Genomic DNA, 27298 nt, shown 5'->3' with positions numbered 1-27298 from the left:
AGAACAACCAAGTCCAAAATTTCTTGGTTAACTCCATTGATAGTGAGGGGAAATGCAGCAACCTTGTGAGTAATACATTTCAAGGGAGTGTTATAATTGCAATCACAGAAATAGGTGATGACAAAAGTTTGGATTTCAAGTTAAGTTTTTCCAAAAACCCTTTATCAATCACATTAAGTGTTGAACCACAATCCACAAATACCTGAAATTCAATCAAATCTCCCTGCAAAGTAGTACTCCCAGAAAGAAATACTCCTGCAGAGCGTAAACGAGCTATATGGGCGTAACTGACCTTTTTTTTTTTTCTTTACTTAAACGAAGCTCACAATACTTAATCAAATGGTCAGCTTTACCACAATAAAGACACAATCCCTCAGCGAACCTCCGGTCTCTTTCCTGAGAGGAGAGCGACTTCGCCCCAGCCTCCATCGGTTCTCCGCCGTCAGATCAGATTTTCTGGGGACTAGGACCTGGCATTACAGGAGTCTTTACCTCATTCAGCCTGAACCTCAGCCTCCTGTCCACACAAACAGCTAATTGCATGGCATCCTGCAGAGTCTCAGGTGCAGGGAATGCAACTAGCAGATCCTTAACCCTTTCACTCAGACCAGCAAGAAATAAACATTTCAGAGCAGGATCATTTTTAAGACTTCTGAAGCCCATCTTCTGAAGTTTGTGTGACGTGCCCCCTGGGCCGTGGAGTACCCGGTGCCGGGCCGGTAGATGCTGGGGGATGTCACAGTGGCGGTGACCAGGTCCATGACCTAGGGCGGTCAATAAAAAGGGGTTATTGATAGGGGATTTATATACAAAGTTCGTGACGCCACCTGTGGTATGCGGCTAAGGGAGCCGCCGCTGCGGAGCAGGTCCTCTGGAGCTGATGTTACTGCAGTAGGGATGGTGTGGCTCTCCACAGGTAGAGCTTAGCTCCAGGGCAGTGTAGATGTAATAGATTGTGCTGGGCGTTGTAGTGCAGGGTTTGATGGTGCAGCAATAATCACAGAGACAATGGAGTGCAGTCCTCAGGGTCTTTACTCACGGTTGTTGCTGTCCAAGTTACAGGTACCACAGTAACTTCCCTGGTCGTGCTGCGCTTACTCAGGGAGGGGTTCAGTCCACCCTCAGATATCTCCGGAGTACTTAGCAGGACCCCCTTCTGTGTCTTCTCTCTGGCCGTCTCCCTGCACCTCATACCAAGTGTCCCAATCCAGTACCTGCGGGCCTTGTCGGGCGACATCTGTTCCGTCCCCTGGGTCCTCTATAGCTACCTTCTTGGTGAGACTGATATGGACTGTTGGCTGCAGGACTTGAAATACTGCTGCCTCCAGTTTCTAGTTGAGTCATAAAGTTCTCTGCTAGTTGAGGGACCGGTCCCCTTTGTGTGGCCTGACCCCTCCACCTCCCGGTAGATTTGGGCGTACGGGTGGCCTCCAGCACTGCCCGTACCCCTGGGGTCCCCTCTTCCGTTCCTGGAGCCCTTCCTGATCCCTCTCCTCTTTCTTCAGTCCTGGGCCTCTCATCAGGCCCTCTGCCTGAGCAGAGCTCCTGCAGAGTCCTGCTCCACTCCTCTCCTGTAGACTGTTCTCTCTCTCTCCTCAGACTGACTGGCTTGTCTTTCTAAGATGGCTTCCCTTTTTATACCTTGCTCTCATGTCTTCCCCTAAGCTACTTCCTCCACCCACACCCACTACATAGTTCCTGCCCCCCAGCTAGGGACCCGGGACTGTGCTCTCCCTTAGGAGCAATCTCGCCCTACCCTCACTGCGGGTATGTGTTGGATGCAGGTGTTAGGGTCCTGAGCTGTACTCCTTCCTTACCAGAGAGTGAGATACCGCACCTCTGGTTGAGATGCAGTACCTCTGTGGCGACCGAACCCTCAGGGGCGCCACACACACCCCTGGTAAAACACAGCACATCTGCGGGCTGGAACAGAGTAAAAACAGGGTATGTTACAGACATGCAAATTTTTAGATGCATCACATATAAGATCATAAACACAACATCTTTTCTTCCCTTTATGGGAGGCACTTTTTCTTGAACGTTACTGGTTACGTTTTTTATCAAAACATTATAAGACTTTTTAAATAACATTTTTCTTTATACTTATAGAACATTCTTCTTATAAAGCATTTTTCATATAAAACATTCTTTAACAGGTTACAGCACAATCTGCAACCGGGTGTCCCTTTTCTTTATTAAGGTGCAAACTAGCAAACTTGAGTATGAGGGACCCGTCCGAAAACCCTCAACGTAGGCCCTGGGCGTGGCTGCAGGGCATGGATGATCCAGGTGTTGGACCACGTCTTCGGCCACGCCATACGGGTTTTTGTTCTGAGGTCATCTGTGGTTGCATAAAACCAATAAGGGGCACTTCAAGAAGTGCAATTATGTACAATGGAAAGTTTTTAGGGATTTAGGGAAATCACCGTCCTCTACCCTAATGTCTTTATACCCTCACGGGTAACTAAAGGCATATATCATTTTTAGTTCACACAGAAACAAATTTTAAATTGTAAACTTTCCTGTACCCTTACGGGTAACTATTTACAGTTTCCGCTCACTCTGACTCAGTGGTGGTGACCCCGCCGGTGGTATGCCTGGTTCTTGCCGACTGACCCAGCCGGGTCATCAGCCTCAGGCTGCAGGGGTATGTCCTCCTCCTCCCCGACCACACGATACACATGGAGGGCATAACACCCGCGTTCCCCGTGGTGCCTGGTGTAGGTGACACGGTCACCAGGGTAGAGGTTTCGGGCGGGATGGCCCTGTTCCAGGTGGGGCTCAACATCCCGCCGATTGACAAAGATGTCTTTGTCGAACTGCGGATTGCGGATAAAGCCCCATCCGGCTTCCAGGTTGAACTTTACTATTAGTCCCTCCACACGGGGACTAGGCCGAATGGACTCCGTTTGACGGAAGTGGGCTTTGGCGGCCTTGTTCCTGGCCTCCATATGTTCCCAGCGCACCCGCCGGGTGCGCCGTTCTTTTGCCAGCTGCAGGAGCTCCTGTCTGCAGAACTCCTCCCTCTGCAGAGCTTGAGCTTGGGTCTCCCGCGGGAACCCCATCAGGTCCCCCCCCCCCGGCTGTCCCACCTAAATTCTTCTCCTCCTTGGCGGGCAGCCGGGGGTGCTGGTGCGGGGACTAGAGGGAGTTGTTGCTGATCCTCATACCTTGCGGACCAGTCAAAAGAGGGCGCTCCGTACACTCACTCAGGTGCCGGGGCTGGCGGTTCTGGGAGGGAGCCGAGCAGCAGGTCCGCAGAGTCGGCGCCCGGGGTTGGAGGTTCCGGGCTCAGGAATTGCTCCAGGGCGTACGCGGCCGGAGGGTGCTGCAGGAGGCCCAGGAGCAGGTAGGCACTTTCAGCGCCCGGGACAGGGGAACTTCACCTACCTGCGCCTGTGCTGCACGCGGCCTCCTGTCGCTCATCAGGCTCCGCCGGGGCGCCGCTGGTGACACGCAGCGCCGGCTGCAGCCGGGCCGTGATCTTCGCCAGCAGCTCCTCCTTCCATCGTGCGACCGCCGCTTGCTGGGCCTTCTCCACACGCTGGCTCAGCTCTTGCACCTCAGCATGGGGAAATTCGGCATCCTCCGGGGACAGCTTTGTTATCGCTCCCTCCAGGGTGAGGGGGGGCACTTGCTGCTGCAGGCCAGAGGCGGAGGCTTGGTCCTGGCTTCCGTCCATGCTGGCTGCCGGGTGCGGTCTGTCTAGACTGGTTAAGACCACACCCTGTCTCCACTGCTTTTCTCCTCCTCCTCTCCCCTTTCGGGGGCGGTTCCATGGCAGCCTGTTGTCGGTCACTCCAAGGAGTGGCCGCCCCACTTTGACAGACACATCTACATACATGGTCACTGTTGCTTGGGGCGGGCCTCGTTTTTGGCGCCATTCTGGAACCCGGCCCACGATGGGAGGTGATTCCTTGTTGTCTTTGAGTACGCACATAATGGCGCCCATTCTTCTGGGGAGGGCGCCAAATTCAGTGAAGAAAAACAGTTCAAGTATGGCACACAGTACCCGGTGATAACGAGCACGAAATCCTGTTCGTGACGCCAAGTTGACGCGCCCCCTGGGCCGTGGGGTACCCGGTGCCGGGCCGGTAGATGCTGGGGGATGTCACAGTGGCGGTGACCCGGTTCGTGACCAGGGCAGTCAATAAAAAAGGGTTATTGATAGGGGATTTATATACAAAGTTCGTGATGCCACCTCTGGTATGCGGCTAAGGGAGCCGCCGCTGCGGAGCAGGTCCTCTGGAGCTGATGTTACTGCAGCAGGGATGGTGTGGCTCTCCACAGGTAGAGCTTAGCTCCAGGGCAGTGTAGATGTAATAGGTTGTGCTGGGTGTTGTAGTGCAGGGTTTGATGGCGCAGCAATAATCACAGAGACAATGGAGTGCAGTCCTCAGGGTCTTTACTCACGGTTGTTGCAGTCCAAGTTACAGGTACCACAGTAACTTCCCTCGTCGTGCTGCGCTTACTCAGGGAGGGGTTCAGTCCACCCTCAGATATCTCCGGAGTACTTAGCAGGACCCCCTTCTGTGTCTTCTCTCTGGCCGTCTCCCTGCACCTCATACCTAGTGTCCCAATCCAGTACCTGCAGGCCTTGTCGGGCGATGTCTGTTCCGTCCCCTGGGTCCTCTATAGCTACCTTCTTGGTGAGACTGATATGGACTGTTGGCTGCAGGACTTGAAATACTGCAGCCTCCGGTTTTTAGTTGAGTCATAAAGTTCTCTGCTAGTTGAGGGACCGGTCCCCTTTGTGTGGCCTGACCCATCCACCTCCCGGTAGATTCGGGCGTACGGGTGGCCTCCAGCACTGCCCGTACCCCTGGGGTCCCCTCTTCCGTTCCTGGAGCCCTTCCTGATCCCTCTCCTCTTTCTTCAGTCCTGGGCCTCTCCTCAGGCGCTCTGCCTGAGCAGAGCTCCTGCAGAGCCCTGGTCCACTCCTCTCCTGTAGACTGTTCTCTCTCTCTCCTCAGACTGACTGGCTTGTCTTTCTAAGATGGCTTCCCTTTTTATACCTTCCTCTCATGTCCTCCCCTAAGCTACTTCCTCCACCCACACCCACTACATAGTTCCTGCCCCCCAGCTAGGGACCAGGGACTGTGCTCTCCCTTAGGAGCAATCTCACCCTACCCCCACTGCGGGTATGTGTTGGATGCAGGTGTTAGGGTCCTGACCTGTACTCCTTCCTTACCTGAGAGTGAGATACCACACCTCTGGTTGAGATGCAGTACCTCTGTGACGACCGAACCCTCAGGGGCGCCACATGTGCAATAATTTTCAACATCACCTGACCCCTGATTCAAACGCCTGAGTTCTGCCTCAGCAGATGAGATTCTATCAGGATCGTCATATAATAGACCTATAGTAGAAAAAAATTCTTCTACAGACCCTAAGCATGGATCATTAGGTTGGAGAGAAAAGGCCCACCCCTGTGGTTCATTGTGCAAAAGTGACATAATAAAACCAATGCGCTGTGAATCATTCCCAGAGGACCTTTGTCTCAAACGAAAATATAACAAACAAGTATTTTTAAAAGAAAAAAAATCTTGCTGTTTACCATAAAAAACATCAGGCAGTCCTACCTTGGGTTCCACAAAATGCGCTCCAGAACAGCTACTCATGTGTTGCTGGAGCTCGGCCACCTCCAGAGACAATCCCTGTAAGCGTTGAGCCAAATCCTGGACCGAAACCATACTGATCCCCGAATTTATTTCTTTTTAGTTTTTTGGGCTGAACTTACTGTTATGATCTGCAACAAGTACTAAGGAAAGATAGGGGAAAGCTGTCCCTACAGTAAGACTAAGCTGAATCCCTACGATGTAGCGGGCTGCCTGTTCCTAGCGAACAGACCTGCCTTAGTCCTCGGCTAGTCTGAACGAAGACCTATAGCATAAGGAGAGGGGTCCCTAAAAGAACTAAGGACTGGGACAAAAATGGGACACCTCCTAAACAGAGAAGTTGTTGCAGAACGCAAAAGACAAACTGACAAAAAGGTACTAGAGGTCCCAGAAGGACCAAGCAAACTGACAGAGAAAGGCACAGAAGCACCTGGCTAGAGAAACAGTCAAACACTGAAGTCCAGCACAGCCAAAAGGGCGGAGCTGGAATAAAAAGGTAGATGGTCACGTGACAGCAAAACACAAGATGGAAAAAAAAAAAAACAAGAGGGTGCTAACAAGTAGTACACACCGTTGTAGGAAATCTTCAGTTTCTTGGCAATTTCTCGCATGGAATAGCCTTCATTTCTAAGAACAAGAATAGACTGTCGAGTTTCACATGAAAGTTCTCTTTTTCTGGCCATTGTGAGAGTTTCATAGAACAAACAAATGTAATGCTCCAGATTCTCAACTAGCTCAAAGGAAGGTCAATTTTATAGCTTCTCAAATCAGCCAAACCATTTTCAGCTGGGCTAACATACTTGTGAAGGGTTTTCTAGGGTTTTCTAAACATCCATTAGCCTTCTTACACAGTTAGCAAACACAATGTACCATTAAAACACTGGAGTGGTGGTTGTTGGAAATGGGCCTCTATACACCTATGTAGATATTGCAAAAAAAAACATGACGTTTGCAGCTAGAATAGTCATTTACCACATTAACAATGTATAGAGTGTAGTTCTGATTCATTTAATATTAGCTTAATTGAAAAAAAATGTGCTTTTCTTTCAAAAATAATGAAATTTCTAAATGACCCCAAACTTTTGAACGGTACTGTATATTTTTTTCTCCTCTGATGCTGGCCAATCAGAACACGCCCACGCCCACAGAGAAGTTCTGTGGTACACGCCCAGTCAATTAAAAGGGAAAATGTCCATCTTTATTATCAGGGGGCATAACTCTGGAACAGAGGGGTGCAGAAGGAAACAAAAAACTGTTCCAGAATCAGTGGAGCGGCAGCAATTGGAGGAGGTACTCAGTTTAAATTAAGATGTACCGTGAAAGATCCACTTTAAGGTGTCTCTCTAAATGATGTATAGGTACATAGGTGGCGTGTATCTGCACAGCACAATGCCAACGGAATAGCTTGCTTGGGAAAAGGTGGTGATAGTGGGGCAGTCTTTTAAATTATCCAATAGTCATCAGCTGGATAGTGACACCAGACAGAAAAATTGGGAGACGTCCCTGACGAGCGGTAAAGTCTCCGGACTAATTAATTCTCCCGTTCCTGCGGTCCTCTTCTCTCCCTGGCATCACCACAGATAATGGCTGCATCTGGAAGTAATGAGGCCTGCAACTACTCCAACATAGCATCTGCAGTGCGGGGTCTGCATCAGTTTAGGTGGGGGATTTTTACTTGGGTTTTTATGTGTTTAAAGGGTTCAGACAGGGATCTGTATTAGTTTAGGGGTCTGGGATCTGTATTAGTTTAGGGGTCTGAGATCTGTATTAGTTTAGGGGTCTGACATCTATATTAATTTAGGGGTCTGGGATCTGTATTAGTTTAGGGGTCTGGGATCTGTATTAGTTTAGGGGTCTGGGATCTGTATTAGTTTAGGGGTCTGGTGTCTGTATTAGTTTAGGGGTCTGGGATCTGTATTAGTTTAGGGGGTCTGGGATCTGTATTAGTTTAGGGGGTCTGGGATCTGTATTAGTTTAGGGATCTGGGATCTGTATTAGTTTAGGGGTCTGGTGTCTGTATTAGTTTAGGGATCTGGGATCTGCATTAGTTTAGGGGTCTGGTGTCTGTATTAGTTTAGGGGTCTGAGATCTGTGTTAGTTTAGGGGTCTGGGATCTGTATTAGTTTAGGGATCTGGGATCTGTATTAGTTTAGGGTCTGAGATCTGTATTAGTTTAGGGGGTCTGATATCAGTATTAGTTTAGGGGGTCTGGGATCTGTATTAGTTTAGGGATCTGGGATCTGTATTAGTTTAGGGGGTCTGATATCAGTATTAGTTTAGGGGGTCTGGGATCTGTATTAATTTAGGGGTCTGGGATCTGTATTAGTTTAGGGATCTGGGATCTGTATTAGTTTAGGGGTCTGGGATCTGTATTAGTTTAGGGATCTGGGATCTGTATTAGTTTAGGGGGTCTGGCATCTGTATTAGTTTAGGGGTCTGAGATCTGTATTAGTTTAGGGGGTCTGATATCTGTATTAGTTTAGGGGGTCTGGGATCTGTATTAGTTTAGGGGTCTGGGATCTGTATTAATTTAGGGGTCTGGTGTCTGTATTAGTTTAGCGGTCTGAGATCTGTATTAGTTTAGGGGGTCTGGGATCTGTATTAGTTTAGGGGGTCTGTGATCTGTATTAGTTTAGAGGTCTGGGATCTGTATTAGTTTAGGGATCTGGTGTCTGTATTAGTTTAGGGGGTCTGAGTTCGGTATTAGTTTAGGGGGTCTGAGATCTGTATAAGTTTAGGGGTCTGGGATCTGTATTCGTTTAGGGGCTTGGGATCTGTATTAGTTTAGGGGTCTGAGATCTGTGTTAGCTTAGGGGTCTGGGATCTGTATTAGTTTAGGGGGTCTGGGATCTGTATTAGTTTAGGGGTCTGGTGTCTGTATTAGTTTAGGGGTCTGGGATCTGTATTAGTTTAGGGGTCTGGTGTCTGTATTAGTTTAGGGGTCTGAGATCTGTGTTAGTTTAGGGGTCTGGGATCTGTATTAGTTTAGGGATCTGGGATCTGTATTAGTTTAGGGGGTCTGGGATCTGTATTAGTTTAGGGGTCTGAGATCTGTATTAGTTTAGGGGGTCTGATATCAGTATTAGTTTAGGGGGTCTGGGATCTGTATTAATTTAGGGGTCTGGTGTCTGTATTAGTTTAGGGGTCTGAGATCTGTATTAGTTTAGGGGGTCTGGGATCTGTATTAGTTTAGGGGTCTGGGATCTGTATTAGTTTAGGGATCTGGTGTCTGTATTAGTTTAGGGGGTCTGAGATTTGTATTAGTTTAGGGGGTCTGAGATCTGTATAAGTTTAGGGGTCTGGGATCTGTATTAGTTTAAGGGTCTGAGATCTGTATTAGTTTAGGGGGTCTGGGATCTGTATTAGTTTAGGGGTCTGAGATCTGTATTAGTTTAGGGGTCTGGGATCTGTATTAGTTTAGGGGTCTGGGATCTGTACTAGTTTATGGCGTCTGTGATCTGTATTAGTTTATGGGGTCTGGTGTCGGTATTAATTTAGGGGGTCTGAGATCTGTATTAGTTTAGGGGATCTGGGATCTGTATTAGTTTAGGGGTCTGGGATCTGTATTAGTTTAGGGGTTTGGGATCTGTATTAGTTTAGGGGTCTGGGATCTGTATTAGTTTAGGGGTTCTGGGATCTGTATTAGTTTAGGGGTCTGGGATCTGTATTAGTTTAGGGGTCTGAGATCTGCATTAGTTTAGGGGTCTGGGATCTGTATTAGTTTAGGGGTCTGGGATCTGTATTAGTTTAGGGGTCTGGGATCTGTATTAGTTTAGGGGTCTGGGATCTGTATTAGTTTAGGGGGTCTAGGAACTGTATTAGTTTAGGGGTCTGGGATCTGTATTAGTTTAGGGGTCTGAGATCTGTATTAGTTTAGGGGTCTGGGATCTGTATTCGTTTAGGGGGTTTGGGATCTGTATTAGTTTAGGGGTCTGAGATCTGTTTTAGCTTAGGGGTCTGGGATCTGTATTAGTTTAGGGGGTCTGGGATCTGTATTAGTTTAGGGGTTTGGGATCTGTATTAGTTTAGGGGTCTGGGATCTGTATTAGTTTAGGGGGTCTGAGATCTGAATTAGTTTAGGGGGTCTGGTGTCTATTAGTTTAGGGGGTCTGAGATCTGTATTAGTTTAGGGGTCTGAGATCTCTATTAGTTTAGGGGTTCTGAGATCTGTATTAGTTTAGGGGGTCTGGGATCTGTATTTGTTTAGGGGTCTGGGATCTGTATTCGTTTAGGGGTTTGGGATCTGTATTAGTTTAGGGGTCTGAGATCTGTTTTAGCTTAGGGGTCTGGGATCTGTATTTGTTTAGGGGGTCTGGGATCTGTATTAGTTTAGGGGTTTGGGATCTGTATTAGTTTAGGGGTCTGGGATCTGTATTAGTTTAGGGGGTCTGAGATCTGAATTAGTTTAGGGGGTCTTGTGTCTCTATTAGTTTAGGGGGTCTGAGATCTGTATTAGTTTAGGGGATCTGGGATCTGTATTAGTTTAGGCATTTGGGATCTGTATTAGTTTAGGGGTCTGGGATCTGTATTAGTTTAGGGGTTTGGGATCTGTATTAGTTTAGGGGTCTGGGATCTGTATTAGTTTAGGGGTTCTGGGATCTGTATTAGTTTAGGGGTCCGAGATCTGTATTAGTTTAGGGGTCTGGGATCTGTATTAGTTTAGGGGTCTGGGATCTGTATTAGTTTAGGGGTCTGGGATCTGTATTAGTTTAGGGGGTCTAGGATCTGTATTAGTTTAGGGGTCTGGGATCTGTATTAGTTTAGGGGTCTAAGATCTGTATTAGTTTAGGGGTCTGGGATCTGTATTCGTTTAGGGGGTTTGGGATCTGTATTAGTTTAGGGGTCTGAGATCTGTTTTAGCTTAGGGGTCTGGGATCTGTATTAGTTTAGGGGGTCTGGGATCTGTATTAGTTTAGGGGTTTGGGATCTGTATTAGTTTAGGGGTTTGGGATCTGTATTAGTTTAGGGGGTCTGAGATCTGAATTAGTTTAGGGGGTCTGGTGTCTGTATTAGTTTAGGGGGTCTGAGATCTGTATTAGTTTAGGGGTCTGGTGCCTATATTAGTTTAGGGGTCTGAGATCTCTATTAGTTTAGGGGTTCTGAGATCTGTATTAGTTTAGGGGGTCTGGGATCTGTATTAGTTTAGGGGTCTGGGATCTGTATTCGTTTAGGGGTTTGGGATCTGTATTAGTTTAGGGGTCTGAGATCTGTTTTAGCTTAGGGGTCTGGGATCTGTATTTGTTTAGGGGGTCTGGGATCTGTATTAGTTTAGGGGTTTGGGATCTGTATTAGTTTAGGGGTCTGGGATCTGTATTAGTTTAGGGGGTCTGAGATCTGAATTAGTTTAGGGGGTCTTGTGTCTGTATTAGTTTAGGGGGTCTGAGATCTGTATTAGTTTAGAGGTCTGGTGTCTATATTAGTTTAGGGGTCTGAGATCTGTATTAGTTTAAGGGGTCTGAGATCTGTATTAGTTTAGGGGGTCTGGGATCTGTATTAGTTTAGGGGTCTGGGATCTGTATTAGTTTAGGGGTCTGAGATCTGTATTAGTTTAGGGGTCTGGGATCTGTATTCGTTTAGGGGTTTGGGATCTGTATTCGTTTAGGGGTCTGAGATCTGTTTTAGCTTAGGGGTCTGGGATCTGTATTAGTTTAGGGCGTATGGGATCTGTATTAGTTTAGGGGTTTGGGATCTGTATTAGTTTAGGGGTCTGGGATCTGTATTAGTTTAGGGGATCTGAGATCTGAATTAGTTTAGGGGATCTGGTGTCTGTATTAGTTTAGGGGGTCTGAGATCTGTATTAGTTTAGTGGTCTGGTGTCTATATTAGTTTAAGGGGTCTGAGATCTGTATTAGTTTAGGGGGTCTGGGATCTGTCTTAGTTTAGGGGTTTGGGATCTGTATTAGTTTAGGGGTCAGCGATCTGTATTAGTTTAGTGGTCTGAGATCTGTATTAGTTTAGGGGTCTGAGATCTGCATTAGTTTAGGGGTCTGGGATCTGTATTAGTTTAGGGGTCTGGGATAAGTATTAGTTTAGGGGGTCTGGGATCTGTATTACTTTAGGGGGTCTGGGATCTGTATTAGTTTATGGGGTCTAAGATCTGTATTAGTTTAGGGGTCTGGGATCTGTATTAGTTTAGGGGTCTGGTGTCTGTATTAGTTTAGGGGGTCTGAGATCTGTATTAGTTTAGGGGTCTGGGATCTGTATTAGTTTAGGGGTCTGGTGTCTCTATTAGTTTAGGCGTTTGGGATCTGTATTAGTTTAGGAGGTCTGAGATCTGTATTAGTTTAGGGGATCTGGGATCTGTATTAGTTTAGGCATTTGGGATCTGTATTAGTTTAGGGGTCTGGGATCTGTATTAGTTTAGGGGTTTGGGATCTGTATTAGTTTAGGGATCGGTATTAGTTTAGGGGTTCTGGGATCTGTATTAGTTTAGGGATCTGGGATCTGTATTAGTTTAGGGGTCTGAGATCTATATTAGTTTAGGGGTCTGGGATCTGTATTAGTTTAGGGGTCTGGGATCTGTATTAGTTTAGGGGTCTGGGATCTGTATTAGTTTAGGGGGTCTGGGATCTGTATTAGTTTAGGTGTCTGGGATCTGTATTAGTTTAGGGGGTCTGGGATCTGTATTAGTTTAGGTGTCTGGGATCTGTATTAGTTTAGGAGTCTGTATTAGTTTAAGGGTTCTGGGATCTTTATTACTCAGGGGGTCTGGTCTGGGATGTGAGTTAGTTTAGGGGGTCTGGTCTGTAGGATGGCTTAATTAAACCGTCTGGATTTAGGAAAACTGATTGGGGTCTGTATTAGTTTGTGCAATGGGGCTGGATTAAGGGTTCTGAATTAGTATAAAGGGTCTGGTCTGGGGTCAGTAAACTTCTACGTTTCCACCTTGGATTGTACTGGTTATTTTTTTAGGTAAAAAGAGAGTAATTTTCAAAGAATATAATTAATACTATTTGAGTGGATGAACACAAATTGTTTCCAGCCTGCCAAGAAATCGTTAATAAACCATTATAATTTACAACCTCAGTTTATATATAATGTTACAAGTGGACGCCATCAGAGGGAATCCGTCTCCATGGCAACGGTCAGGGTAAGTGACGTAAGGCTTGTCACGTGGCAACGGTTCTGGATTCTCATTGGTTAAAGGGAAGGTGGGGGCGGGCTGATAGCGGATTGGCTGCTGTTCTGTCCCGGACGGACCATGGCGGAGCGCGGGCTGGAGCAGATTCCGGTGGTAGATATAGATTTGGACGGGGTGTTCAAGTACGTACTAATCCGGGTCAACGTGAAGGAAGGGTCGGAGGAGTACAAGGACATCGTGCGAGGATACGGCTGGGCGGAGTATCACGGTGAGGGGGCCGCCATGTGTGACTTGAGCTCCACCCACAGCTGTCAGGAGCCGGCATAGCGGGGGCCCCGGGGAGAAAGTTACCGGACACAAGAGGGTCCTCCCGGGGAATGAGCGAGAGAGAGGGGGCTTCACCCCCGGGGGGAATGAGCGAGAGAGAGAGGGGCCTTCACCCCCGGGGGAATGAGAGAGAGAGGGGCCTTCACCCCCGGGGGAATGAATGAGAGCGAGAGAGAGAGGGGCCTTCACCCCCGGGGGGAATGAGCGAGAGAGAGGCCTTCACCCCCAGGGGAATGAGAGAGAGAGGGGCCTTCACCTCCGGGGGAATAAGAGAGAGAGAGAGGGGCCTTCACCTCCGGGGGAATAAGAGAGAGAGAGGGGCCTTCACCCCCGGAGGAATAAGAGAGAGAGAGGGGCCTTCACCTCCGGGGGAATAAGAGAGAGAGAGAGGGGCCTTCACCTCCGGGGGAATAAGAGAGAGAGAGGGGCCTTCACCTCCGGGGGAATAAGAGAGAGAGAGGGGCCTTCACCCCCGGAGGAATAAGAGAGAGAGAGGGGCCTTCACCCCCGGGGGAATAAGAGAGAGAGAGGGGCCTTCACCCCCGGGGGAATGAGAGAGAGAGGGGCCTTCACCCCCGGGGGAATGAGAGAGAGAGGGGCCTTCACCCCCGGGGGAATGAGAGAGAGAGAGGGGCCTTCACCCCCGGGGGAATGAGAGAGAGAGAGGGGCCTTCACCCCCGGGGGAATGAGAGAGAGAGGGGCCTTCACCCCCGGGGGAATGAGAGAGAGAGGGGCCTTCACCCCCGGGGGAATGAGAGAGAGAGGGGCCTTCACCCCCGGGGGAATGAGAGAGAGAGGGGCCTTCACCCCCGGGGGAATGAGAGAGAGAGGGGCCTTCACCCCCGGGGGAATGAATGAGAGCGAGAGAGAGAGGGGCCTTCACCCCCGGGGGAATGAGAGAGAGAGGGGCCTTCACCCCCGGGGGAATGAGAGAGAGAGGGGCCTTCACCCCCGGGGGAATGAGAGAGAGAGGGGCCTTCACCCCCGGGGGAATGAATGAGAGCGAGAGAGAGAGGGGCCTTCACCCCCGGGGGGAATGAGCGAGAGAGAGAGGGGCCTTCACCCCCGGGGGGAATGAGCGAGAGAGAGAGGGGCCTTCACCCCCGGGGGGAATGAGCGAGAGAGAGGCCTTCACCCCCAGGGGAATGAGAGAGAGAGGGGCCTTCACCTCCGGGGGAATAAGAGAGAGAGAGGGGCCTTCACCCCCGGAGGAATAAGAGAGAGAGAGGGGCCTTCACCCCCGGAGGAATAAGAGAGAGAGGGGCCTTCACCCCCGGGGGAATAAGAGAGAGAGAGGGGCCTTCACCCCCGGGGGAATGAGAGAGAGAGGGGCCTTCACCCCCGGGGGAATGAGAGAGAGAGGGGCCTTCACCCCCGGGGGGAATGAGAGAGAGAGGGGCCTTCACCCCCGGGGGGAATGAGCGAGAGAGAGAGGGGCCTTCACCCCCGGGGGGAATGAGCGAGAGAGAGAGGGGCCTTCACCCCCGGGGGGAATGAGCGAGAGAGAGAGGGGCCTTCACCCCCGGGGGGAATGAGCGAGAGAGAGAGGGGCCTTCACCCCCGGGGGGAATGAGCGAGAGAGAGAGGGGCCTTCACCCCCGGGGGGAATGAGCGAGAGAGAGAGGGGCCTTCACCCCCAGGGGAATGAGAGAGAGAGGGGCCTTCACCTCCGGGGGAATAAGAGAGAGAGAGGGGCCTTCACCTCCGGGGGAATAAGAGAGAGAGAGGGGCCTTCACCCCCGGAGGAATAAGAGAGAGAGAGGGGCCTTCACCCCCGGGGGAATAAGAGAGAGAGAGGGGCCTTCACCCCCGGGGGAATAAGAGAGAGAGAGGGGCCTTCACCCCCGGGGGAATGAGAGAGAGAGGGGCCTTCACCCCCGGGGGAATGAGAGAGAGAGGGGCCTTCACCCCCGGGGGAATGAGAGAGAGAGAGGGGCCTTCACCCCCGGGGGAATAAGAGAGAGAGAGGGGCCTTCACCCCCGGGGGAATAAGAGAGAGAGAGGGGCCTTCACCCCCGGGGGAATAAGAGAGAGAGAGGGGCCTTCACCCCCGGGGGAATAAGAGAGAGAGAGGGGCCTTCACCCCCGGGGGAATGAGAGAGAGAGGGGCCTTCACCCCCGGGGGAATGAGAGAGAGAGGGGCCTTCACCCCCGGGGGAATGAGAGAGAGAGGGGCCTTCACCCCCGGGGGAATGAGAGAGAGAGGGGCCTTCACCCCCGGGGGAATGAGAGAGAGAGGGGCCTTCACCCCCGGGGGAATGAGAGAGAGAGGGGCCTTCACTCCCGGGGGAATGAGAGAGAGAGGGGCCTTCACCCCCGGGGGAATGAATGAGAGCGAGAGAGAGGGGCCTTCACCCCCGGGGGAATGAATGAGAGCGAGAGAGAGGGGCCTTCACCCCCGGGGGGAATGAGCGAGAGAGAGGCCTTCACCCCCGGGGGGAATGAGAGAGAGAGAGGCCTTCACCCCCGGGGGGAATGAGAGAGAGAGGGGCCTTCACCCCTGGGGGAATGAGTGAGAGAGGGGCCTTCACCTCTGGGGGGAATGAGAGAGAGAGAGGGGCCTTCACCTCTGGGGGGAATGAGAGAGAGAGAGGGGCCTTCACCTCTGGGGGGAATGAGAGAGAGAGAGGGGCCTTCACCTCTGGGGGGAATGAGAGAGAGAGAGGGGCCTTCACCTCTGGGGGGAATGAGAGAGAGAGAGGGGCCTTCACCTCTGGGGGGAATGAGAGAGAGAGAGGGGCCTTCACCTCTGGGGGGAATGAGAGAGAGAGAGGGGCCTTCACCTCTGGGGGGAATGAGAGAGAGAGAGGGGCCTTCACCTCTGGGGGGAATGAGAGAGAGAGAGGGGCCTTCACCTCTGGGGGGAATGAGAGAGAGAGAGGGGCCTTCACCTCTGGGGGGAATGAGAGAGAGAGAGGGGCCTTCACCTCTGGGGGGAATGAGAGAGAGAGAGGGGCCTTCACCTCTGGGGGGAATGAGAGAGAGAGAGGGGCCTTCACCTCTGGGGGGAATGAGAGAGAGAGAGGGGCCTTCACCTCTGGGGGGAATGAGAGAGAGAGAGGGGCCTTCACCTCTGGGGGGAATGAGAGAGAGAGAGGGGCCTTCACCTCTGGGGGGAATGAGAGAGAGAGAGGGGCCTTCACCTCTGGGGGGAATGAGAGAGAGAGAGGGGCCTTCACCTCTGGGGGGAATGAGAGAGAGAGAGGGGCCTTCACCTCTGGGGGGAATGAGAGAGAGAGAGGGGCCTTCACCTCTGGGGGGAATGAGAGAGAGAGAGGGGCCTTCACCTCTGGGGGGAATGAGAGAGAGAGAGAGGGGCCTTCACCTCTGGGGGGAATGAGAGAGAGAGAGGGGCCTTCACCTCTGGGGGGAATGAGAGAGAGAGAGGGGCCTTCACCTCTGGGGGGAATGAGAGAGAGAGAGGGGCCTTCACCTCTGGGGGGAATGAGAGAGAGAGAGGGGCCTTCACCTCTGGGGGGAATGAGAGAGAGAGAGGGGCCTTCACCTCTGGGGGGAATGAGAGAGAGAGAGGGGCCTTCACCTCTGGGGGGAATGAGAGAGAGAGAGGGGCCTTCACCTCTGGGGGGAATGAGAGAGAGAGAGGGGCCTTCACCTCTGGGGGGAATGAGAGAGAGAGAGGGGCCTTCACCTCTGGGGGGAATGAGAGAGAGAGAGGGGCCTTCACCTCTGGGGGGAATGAGAGAGAGAGAGGGGCCTTCACCTCTGGGGGGAATGAGAGAGAGAGAGGGGCCTTCACCTCTGGGGGGAATGAGAGAGAGAGAGGGGCCTTCACCTCTGGGGGGAATGAGAGAGAGAGAGGGGCCTTCACCTCTGGGGGGAATGAGAGAGAGAGAGGGGCCTTCACCTCTGGGGGGAATGAGAGAGAGAGAGGGGCCTTCACCTCTGGGGGGAATGAGAGAGAGAGAGGGGCCTTCACCTCTGGGGGGAATGAGAGAGAGAGAGGGGCCTTCACCTCTGGGGGGAATGAGAGAGAGAGAGGGGCCTTCACCTCTGGGGGGAATGAGAGAGAGAGAGAGGGGCCTTCACCTCTGGGGGGAATGAGAGAGAGAGAGGGGCCTTCACCTCTGGGGGGAATGAGAGAGAGAGAGGGGCCTTCACCTCTGGGGGGAATGAGAGAGAGAGAGGGGCCTTCACCTCTGGGGGGAATGAGAGAGAGAGAGGGGCCTTCACCTCTGGGGGGAATGAGAGAGAGAGAGAGGGGCCTTCACCTCTGGGGGGAATGAGAGAGAGAGAGGGGCCTTCACCTCTGGGGGGAATGAGAGAGAGAGAGGGGCCTTCACCTCTGGGGGGAATGAGAGAGAGAGAGGGGCCTTCACCTCTGGGGGGAATGAGAGAGAGAGAGGGGCCTTCACCTCTGGGGGGAATGAGAGAGAGAGAGGGGCCTTCACCTCTGGGGGGAATGAGAGAGAGAGAGGGGCCTTCACCCCCGGGGGAATGAGAGAGAGAGGGGCCTTCACCCCCGGGGAGAATGAGAGAGAGAGGGGCCTTCACCCCCGGGGGAATGAGAGAGAGAGAGAGAGAGAGGGCCTTCACCCCGGGGGTTATGAGAGAGAGGGGCCTTCACCCCCGGGGGAATGAGAGAGAGTGAGAGGGGCTTTCACCCCCGGGGGAATGAGAGAGAGTGAGAGGGGCCTTCACCCCCGGGGGAATGAGAGAGAGTGAGAGGGGCCTTCACCCCCGGGGGAATGAGAGAGAGAGAGAGAGGGCCTTCAACCCCGGGGGAATGAGAGAGAGAGAGAGAGAGGGGCCTTCACCCCCGGGGGAATGAGAGAGAGTGAGAGGGGCCTTCACCCCCGGGGGAATGAGAGAGAGAGAGAGAGAGAGGGCCTTCAACCCCGGGGGAATGAGAGAGAGAGAGAGAGAGAGGGGCCTTCACCCCCGGGGGAATGAGAGAGAGAGGGGCCTTCACCCCCGGGGGGAATGAGAGAGAGAGGGGCCTTCACCCCCGAGATAGTGAGAGGGGCCTTCACCCCCGGGCGAATGAGAGAGAGTGAGAGGGGCCTTCACCCCCGGGCGAATGAGAGAGAGTGAGAGGGGCCTTCACCCCCGGGGGAATGAGAGCGAGTGAGAGGGGCCTTCACCCTCAGGGGAATGAGAGAGAGGGGCCTTCACCCTCAGGGGAATGAGAGAGAGGGGCCTTCACCCGCAGGGGAATGAGAGAGAGTGAGAGGGGCCTTCACCCCCAGAGGGAATGAGAGAGAGGGGCCTTCACCCCCGGGGGAATGAGAGAGAGAGAGAGGGGCCTTCACCCCCGGGGGAATGAGAGAGAGAGGGGCCTTCACCCCCGGGGGAATGAGAGAGAGAGAGAGAGGGGCCTTCACCCCCGGGGGAATGAGAGAGAGAGAGAGAGGGGCCTTCACCCCCGAGGGAATGAGAGAGAGAGAGAGAGAGGGGCCTTCACCCCCGAGGGAATGAGAGAGAGAGAGAGAGAGAGAGAGGGGCCTTCACCCCCGGAGGGAATGAGAGAGAGGGGCCTTCACCCCAGGGGAATGAGAGAGAGAGAGAGGGGGGCCTTCACCCTCGGGGGAATGAGAGAGAGAGGGGGGCCTTCACCCTCGGGGGAATGAGAGAGAGAGAGAGGGGGGGCCTTCACCCCCGGGGGAATGAGAGAGAGAGAGAGAGAGGGGCCTTCACCCCCGAGGGAATGAGAGAGAGAGAGGGGCCTTCACCCCCGAGGGAATGAGAGAGAGAGAGAGAGAGGGGCCTTCACCCCCGGAGGGAATGAGAGAGAGGGGCCTTCACCCCGGGGGAATGAGAGAGAGAGAGGGGGGCCTTCACCCTCGGGGGAATGAGAGAGAGAGAGAGGGGCCTTCACCCCCGGGGGAATGAGAGAGAGAGAGAGAGGGGCCTTCACCCCCGGGGGAATGAGAGAGAGAGAGAGGGGCCTTCACCCCCGGGGGAATGAGAGAGAAGGGCCTTCACCCCCGGGGGAATGAGAGAGAGAGAGTGGCCTTCACCCCCGGGGGAATGAGAGAGAAGGGCCTTCACCCCCGGGGGAATGAGAGAGAGGGAGGGGCCTTCACCCCCGGGGAATGAGAGAGAGGGAGGGGCCTTCACCCCCGGGGGAATGAGAGAGAGAGAGGGGCCTTCACCCCCGGGGGAATGAGAGAGAAGGGCCTTCACCCCCGGGGGAATGAGAGAGAGGGAGGGGCCTTCACCCCCGGGGGAATGAGAGAGAGAGAGAGGGACCTTCTCCCCCGGGGGAATGAGAGAGAGGGAGGGGCCTTCACCCCCGGGGGAATGAGAGAGAGGGAGGGGCCTTCACCCCCGGGGGAATGAGAGAGAGAGAGGGGCCTTCACCCCCGGGGGAATGAGAGAGAAGGGCCTTCACCCCCGGGGGAATGAGAGAGAGAGAGGGGCCTTCACCCCCGGGGGAATGAGAGAGAAGGGCCTTCACCCCCGGGGGAATGAGAGAGAGGGAGGGGCCTTCACCCCCGGGGGAATGAGAGAGAGAGAGGGGCCTTCACCCCCGGGGGAATGAGAGAGAGGGAGGGGCCTTCACCCCCGGGGGAATGAGAGAGAGAGAGGGGCCTTCACCCCCGGGGGAATGAGAGAGAAGGGCCTTCACCCCCGGGGGAATGAGAGAGAGGGAGGGGCCTTCACCCCCGGGGGAATGAGAGAGAGGGAGGGGCCTTCACCCCCGGGGGAATGAGAGAGAGGGAGGGGCCTTCACCCCCGGGGGAATGAGAGAGAGGGAGGGGCCTTCACCCCCGGGGGAATGAGAGAGAGAGAGGGGCCTTCACCCCCGGGGGAATGAGAGAGAAGGGCCTTCACCCCCGGGGGAATGAGAGAGAAGGGCCTTCACCCCCGGGGGAATGAGAGAGAGGGAGGGGCCTTCACCCCCGGGGGAATGAGAGAGAGAGAGGGACCTTCTCCTGGGGTGTGAGATATAAATGTCTGATGTTTATTCTCTTCGTAGCTGATATCTATGACAAGGTGGCTTCAGAGATCGAGAAGGCTCGGGTCTATGACTGCGAGTGTCTGGGAGGAGGCAGAATTAACCACAACAGCAGCAGCAGGAAAATCCATATTTACGGCTACTCAGTGGTAATGGTCATCTCCTGCCCCTATACTGCGTCCTCTGGAAATCTCACCGGCTGATCTGACATAAGGTGGACCGTGAGCCGTACAATTACCGGGGGAACAGAGCAGCGAACCGAGTACTTAAAAGGAACCTGTCACCTTAAAAAAAAACAAAAAACAAACAAACACACTATTAACCTGCAGATATGGGGTTAATGTACAGGTGAATAGAGTTACTAACCCGCATTGCCAGGGAGAATAAAGTTCATTTTCTCCCTGCAGCGATCGACTAAGTGCTAGTGCCGGGCAGGTTAGTAACACTATTCACCTGTACATTAACCCCATATCTGCAGGTTAATGGCAGTTTTTCTGGTGACAGGTTCCCTTTAATGTCCATGATCTACACATCGGTTGTCATATGGTTCCCTCCTCCTTGTTACTGATCCATGTATGTCCCACACTTAGGGTGTAGTCAGACGGCCATATAACTCAGACAGGGATCACATCGCAATCCTCCTAATGGCTGTCGGCTCTCCTGACCTGAGAGTGACAGCCTGTATCTCTGTGCCGCTGTTACACTCCGGCATCGGTGTAGCGGTTGGTGAGGATTATGTTCCCGGCTGCTGCACTCAGGATAGATTGGAGAGGGGAGAGTTTAGTAAGAGGGAGACCAGTTAGTAGAGAGTTACAATAGTCCAGACGAGAATGAATATGAGCAACAGTGAGAGTTTTTGCAGAGTCAAAGGTAAGAAAAGTTCTGATTCTTGAGATGTTTTTGAGGTGCAGGTGACATGAGCGAGTGAGTGATCGGGTATGGGGAGTGAAGGAAAGATCTGAGTCAAATATAACCCCTAGACAGCGAGCGTGCTGCTGGGAGTAATGGTAGAACCACACATGGAAATGGCAATATCAGGTACAGGTAGGTTAGTGGAGGGAGGAAACACAAGGAGTTCAGTTTTTAACAGATTCATGGACCTGATGTTAGAGACAACGGAAAGACAATCTCTGGTATTCTGTAATAATGCAGAAGTGATGTCAGGAGTAGAGGTGTAAAATTGGGTGTCATCAGCATAGAGATGGTACTGAAAACTAAATCTACTGATTATTTGTCCAATGGGGCGGTGTATAGAGAGAAGAGGAGGGGGCCTAGGACTGAACCATGAGGAACCCCGACAGTAAGGGGAAAAGGGGAGGAAGAGGAGCCAGGAAAGATACAGTGAAGAGAGGTAGGAGGAGAACCAGGAGAGTACGGTGTGCTTGAGGCCTATAGAGCGGAGCACAGTGAGGAGGATCTGGTGATCCACTGTGTCAAATGCTGCAGAGATCCGCGAGAATCAGCAGGGAGTAGTGACCAGCAGATTTAGTTGTTAGTAGGTCATTAGAGACTTTTGTGAGGGCAGTTTCAGGTCTGTAGTTAGCAGCACAGTTCTGGCAGAGAGATGTTTTTGTTAAAGGGAACCTGTCACCAGAAATAACTCTGTTTATCTGCGCATATGGGCTTAATCTGCAGGTTAATAGCGTTATTATGCTTCCCTGCGCCTGTACTCAGCTGAAAGCAGCGGGGACAAAATTAACTTTATTCTCCCTGCCAGCATTCGGTTTCAGTCACCACTCTGAGTATACAGAGCGTCCCCTGTAACTGCCCCCGACACTGACTGACTGACGGCTGCATTGCAGAGTGGGAGCCAGTCAGTGCCGGGCGCGGTTACAGCGGCTGCTCTGTGCACTCAGAGCGGTGACTGAACCGGCGCCACTCCCATGACTGAAACCAAATGCTGGCAGGGAGAATAAAGTTCATTATGTCCCCGCTGCATTCAGCTGAGCACAGGCGCAGGGAAGCATAATAACGCTATTAACCTGCAGATTAGGGAAGAGGAGGGATGTACACAGTGACTGCACCATCAGAATAGTGAGCAGAGCTCTGGAGGATAATACAGGAGGTAACTCAGGATCAGTACAGGATCAGTAATGTAATGTACACTGCTCAAAAAATAAAGGGAACACTCAAATAACCCATCCTAGATCAGAATGAATGAAATATTCTCATTGAATACTTTGTTCTGTACAAAGTTGAATGTGCTGACAACAAAATCACACAAAAATCATCAATGGAAATCAAATTTATTAACCAATGGAGGCCTGGATTTGGAGTCACCCCCAAAATTAAAGTGGAAAAACACACTACAGGCTGATCCAACTTTGATGTAATGTCCTAAAAACAAGTCAAAATGAGGCTCAGTATTGTGTGTGGCCTCCACGTGCCTGTATGACCTCCCTACAACGCCTGGGCATGCTCCTGATGAGGTGGCGGATGGTCTCCTGTGGGATCTTCTCCCAGACCTGGACTAAAGCATCCGCCAACTCCTGGACAGTCTGTGGTGCAACGTGACGTTGATGGATGGAGCGAGACATGATGTCCCAGATGTGCTCAATCGCATTCAGGTCTGGGGAACGGGCGGGCCAGTCCATAGCTTCAACGCCTTCATCTTGCAGGAACTGCTGACACACTCCAGCCACATGAGGTCTGGCATTGTCCTGCATTAGGAGGAACTCAGGGCCAACCTCACCAGCATATGGTCTCACAAGGGGTCTGAGGATCTCATCTCGGTACCTAATGGCAGTCAGGCTACCTCTGGCGGGCACATGGAGGGCTGTGCAGCCCTCCAAAGAAATACCACCCCACACCATTACTGACCCACTGCCAAACCGGTCATGCTGAAGGATGTTGCAGGCAGCAGATCGCTCTCCACGGCGTCTCCAGACTCTGTCACATCTGTCACATGTGCTCAGTGTGAACCTGCTTTCATCTGTGAAGAGCACAGGGCGCCAGTGGCGACTTTGCCAATCCTGGTGTTCTGTGGCAAATGCCAAGCGTCCTGCACGGTGTTGGGCTGTGAGCACAACCCCCATCTGTGGACGTCGGGCCCTCATGGAGTCGGTTTCTAACCGTTTGTGCAGACACATGCCCACTTGTGGCCTGCTGGAGGTCATTTTGCAGGGCTCTGGCAGTGCTCCTCCTGTTCCTCCTTGCACAAAGGCGGAGGTAGCGGTCCTGCTTCTGGGTTGTTGCCCTCCTACGGCCTCCTCCACGTCTCCTGGTGTACTGGCCTGTCTCCTGGTAGTGCCTCCAGCCTCTGGACACTACGCTGACAGACACAGCAAACCTTCTTGCCACAGCTCACATTGATGTGCCATCCGGGATGAGCTGCACTACCTGAGCAACTTCTGTGGGTTGTAGAGTCCGTCTCATGCTACCATGAGTGTGAAAGCACAACCAACATTCAAAAGTGACCAAAACATCAGCCAGAAAGCATTGGTACTGAGATGTGGTCTGTGGTCCCCATCTGCAGAACCACTCCTTTATTGAGGGTGTCTTGATAATTGCCAATAATTTCCATCTATTGTCTATTCCATTTGCACAACAGCATGTGAAATTGATTGTCAATCAGTGTTGCTTCCTAAGTGGACAGTTTGATTTCACAGAAGTTTGAATTACTTGGAGTTATATTCTGTTGTTTAAGTGTTCCCTTTATTTTTTTGAGCAGTGTGTGTACACAGTGACTGCACCAGTAGAATAGTGAGTGCAGCTCTGGGGTATAATACAGGATGTAATTCATGATCAGTGCAGGATAAGTAATGTAATGTATGTACACAGTGACTGCACCAGCAGAATAGTGAGCGCAGCTCTGGGGTATAATACAGGATGTAATTCAGGATCAGTACAGGATAAGTAATGTAATGTATGTACACAGTGACTGCACCAGCAGAATAGTGAGTGCAGCTCTGGGGTATAATACAGGATGTAACTCAGGATCAGTACAGGATAAGTAATGTAATGCATGTACACAGTGACTGCACCAGCAGAGTAGTGAGTGCAGCTCTGGAGTATAATACAGGATGTAACTCAGGATCAGTACAGAATAAGTAATGTAATGTATGTACACAGTGACTGCACCAGCAGAATAGTGAGTGCAGCTCTGGAGTATAATACAGGATGTAGCTCTGGACTATTGCACTTTCAGCTTATCATCCACAGCTCTGTTTCTTTCTGTTACCTCTGCAGGGTTTTGGCCAGGCCAGACACGCATCGACTATGGAACTGATAAAACTGAAATATCCAGACTATGAAGTGACCTGCTCAGATGAAGGATACTAAATTCCGGAGCACACAGCGACCTGTCCAATACTCTTATCACACTTGTACTGAGGAGCGGTCTCTACAACCGTTGCTCACAAGGAGGCAGCGTCATATTATGCAACAGCCAGAAGCATAGATTCATTGTCACTAGGGGACTGTGACCAGGTCCGCTGTGAGGATTGCAGGTGCCCATGTACCTTGTGGTATTGTCATTTATCAGGGCAGCGCCACCTGCTGTCTGCAACAGAAAATACATCAGACCAAGTACCTTTTTTTTTTTTTTTTTTCATGTCTTCACTGTCTGCAGCTGGCAGGGATGCTACCACCCCTCGTACCAGTAATGACTGTTGACTTGTGTGTTTTGTACAGGGTCCCTTGTTGCCGGCACCTCCATGACAGGTCTTTGCCATTGCTGAATCTCGTGTAAATAAATGCCTGTTCTGGTGGTGTAATATCCGGCTCCTTGTCATTATTGTATGCTGCAGGGATTAAATGTGTAACTTTGGAAACTGTCCTATTTCTAATGTTCTCAGCAGCTTTGACTGTGACTGGAGTAGGTGTGAATACATCAGGGGGTCGTCCTGTGCTCTATTATGGCTCCTCGCGGTGCCTGGTTTCCTGTAGGTGTTACATGTGATGCCAGTGCTGTGTTATCATCGGTCTGTATTATGGCGGTGAGCATTTCCAGCTCTGCAGCATTATTCCTATGGTGGCATTAGGCAGCCTGGTAGGAAACCTCCTGCTTACCTAAAGGGAAATAATGAAACGTAAGAGACTGCAGGGATGCGAAATGATGTTCATCGTTAATATATAATTATCTGTGTATGTAACAGCAGGATGTCGATGTCAGGTTGTAGCACTTACACTGATAAGCAAAAGGGTAACAATGTTTTGAGCTTCTGGCTTTCAGGCTCCATATCTCACCATCCACTACTGCTTCCAACATGAGACTACCATCATTTTATAGACGATCTTCTTGGCTATCTCATACCTTCGCATTGAGGAGCAGCCATGAAGAAGATTTCCCAAGAAAAGAGAAACGGCATCATCCAGCTCATAGATGGCGGTCTCTCTGCCAAGAACATCGCCAAACTGCAGCATGTGATAGTAGGAAGAATACAAAATGAAGTCTGTCCATCCATTCAAAAGCCAAGAGGTGGACGTCCAGGCAAAATATAGGAGTCAACAAATCGGCTCATCACAAGGTCTATCAGTTCTGGTACGACAAACACATCAGTGGAGGAGGCTCGTATGCTTCATAATAGGGGATCACAGAGGTCCATGCAAGCACCGTGTGACGCACGTTACACAAGTCTGAAATGGTGGCCCGAAAAATGGTGAAGAAGCCTCGACTTCAATGTCATGAGAAGCGTTGGCTCGAGTTTGTAAAAATGTACAAAAGGTGGACAGTAGAAGACTGGAAATGGGTGATTTGGAGCGATAAGATGAAAGTCAATAGACTAGGCTCTGATGGGTGCAAATGGGTCTGGAATATACAAAGGGAAAAGGGGCTAAGGGATGGAGAAATTGAAGGAACTGTCAAGTCCGATGGAGGAAGCCTGATGATAAGGGGTTGTGTCACAGCCAATGGCATTGGATACTTGACCAGGATGGATGGTGGTCTATATGTGAGTATCCTACAGGACAAATTACTTAGTACATATACTCCGAGTCGATGTCCTGCTGGAACACGACTCGGAGCATATGTCGAGATTGGAGAAGAAATGGTTCAATAACAATGAAGTAGAGGTGCCAGATTGGCCCCCACAGACCCCAGATCTCAACCCAATCTAACACTTGTAGGTAGAGTTCAAGAAAAATTTATATTTTTAAGAGCAAAATGGTAACAATGCAGTGACATGACAAGAATCTGCATAGCTAATCATATGCTGGCAGCACGGTGGCTCAGTGGTTAGCACTACAGCGTTGCATCGCAGGGGTCCTGGGTTCAAATCCCACCAAGGACAACATCTGCAGTTTGTATGTTCTTCCTGTGTTTGTGCGGGTTTCCTCCGGGTTCTCCGGTTTCCTCCCACACTCCAAAGACATACTGATAGGGAATCTAGATTGTGTCACAATGGGGACAGCGACGATAATGTCTGTAAAGCGCTGTGGAATTAATGGTGCTATATAAGTGAGTAACATAAATATGCTAAATAGTTACAAGTCAAATTTCTGTATGAGATAGCCAAGATGATTGTCTATAAAATGATGGTAGTCTCACGTTAGAAGCAGTAGTGGATGGTGCGATATGAAGCCTGAAAGTCAGAAGCTGAAAGCATTGTTACCCTGTTGCTCGTCACTGTATACCATACATACCTGTAATGAATTACAAACATCCCATCAAACCTGTATCCTACAAATACTCTGTGCCGCTGGGAGTTACCTGTTAGCATTGGCTGCCCATGGTCTCCTCAAGTCATGATGAAGCCCAGTCCTCATGAAATGGTTTGTTCAGCCAACACACTCCAGTCCTTAAATACTCTGTGCTGCCTGGTAACCTGCCTCTGGTCCCTTCCTCACATCATGCCTCTTTTACATACACACTAGTAGCACCTAAGCCAATAGGATCTGCTCAGTTCTCTCCTGAAATACTGTGTGCTTCTCTACTATGAGTCTCCACTCACTTCACAATGTCGCCCCTGTCACGTGCAGACGTAGCCCCTCACTGATGTATAGGTCGACGGGTCACGGCCTCCTGTAACATGAGCACCGTTTTCTCCTGCAATACTCTGCTGCTGGCAGGACCTTTCCCACCCACTGTATAACAGTCTATGACCAACTAGATTGGCACATGCTTCCTGACATACTCTGTGCTGCTAGAGAAACCGCTTTAACTGTGTAACACATCCTAGATCCCCTTATTCATTTCCTGACATGCTCTGTGCTGCTGTAGATGCTGCTCCTTCCATTCTGTATCCTTTTATTATTTTTCACTAGATCCCCACACTCCTTCTCTGAAATGCTCTGTGCTGATGGAGGACTTTTTTCCCCCTCCTGATGCTGCTCCTGTCACTCTCAGCACCCGGATTGTAAATTCTTGGAACCATATTTTATGGTTTAACAGCCGCCATCACCAGAGTTTCGTG

At 51.4% G+C, this 27298-nt stretch overlaps 1 protein-coding gene across 1 annotated transcript; it reads left to right on the top strand.

Annotated features, from left to right (window-relative positions):
- The first annotated feature begins 12761 nt into the window (after positions 1-12761).
- Positions 12762-24661, top strand: PHPT1 (phosphohistidine phosphatase 1). Its single transcript, XM_073640632.1, has 3 exons — positions 12762-12967; positions 19968-20095; positions 24135-24661. The coding sequence occupies exons 1-3, from the start codon at positions 12820-12822 to the stop codon at positions 24225-24227; spliced, it is 369 nt and encodes a 122-aa protein (XP_073496733.1). The 5' UTR covers positions 12762-12819; the 3' UTR covers positions 24228-24661.
- Positions 24662-27298: the final 2637 nt, after the last annotated feature.

The sequence above is a fragment of the Phyllobates terribilis genome, unplaced genomic scaffold, assembly GCF_046119375.1.
Source record: "Phyllobates terribilis strain yellow unplaced genomic scaffold, ASM4611937v1 Scaffold_7__3_contigs__length_470593459, whole genome shotgun sequence".
Classification (NCBI taxonomy): Eukaryota; Metazoa; Chordata; class Amphibia; order Anura; family Dendrobatidae; genus Phyllobates; species Phyllobates terribilis.
Note: the sequence above shows the minus strand (reverse complement) of the source record. Positions and strands in the feature narration are given on the sequence as shown.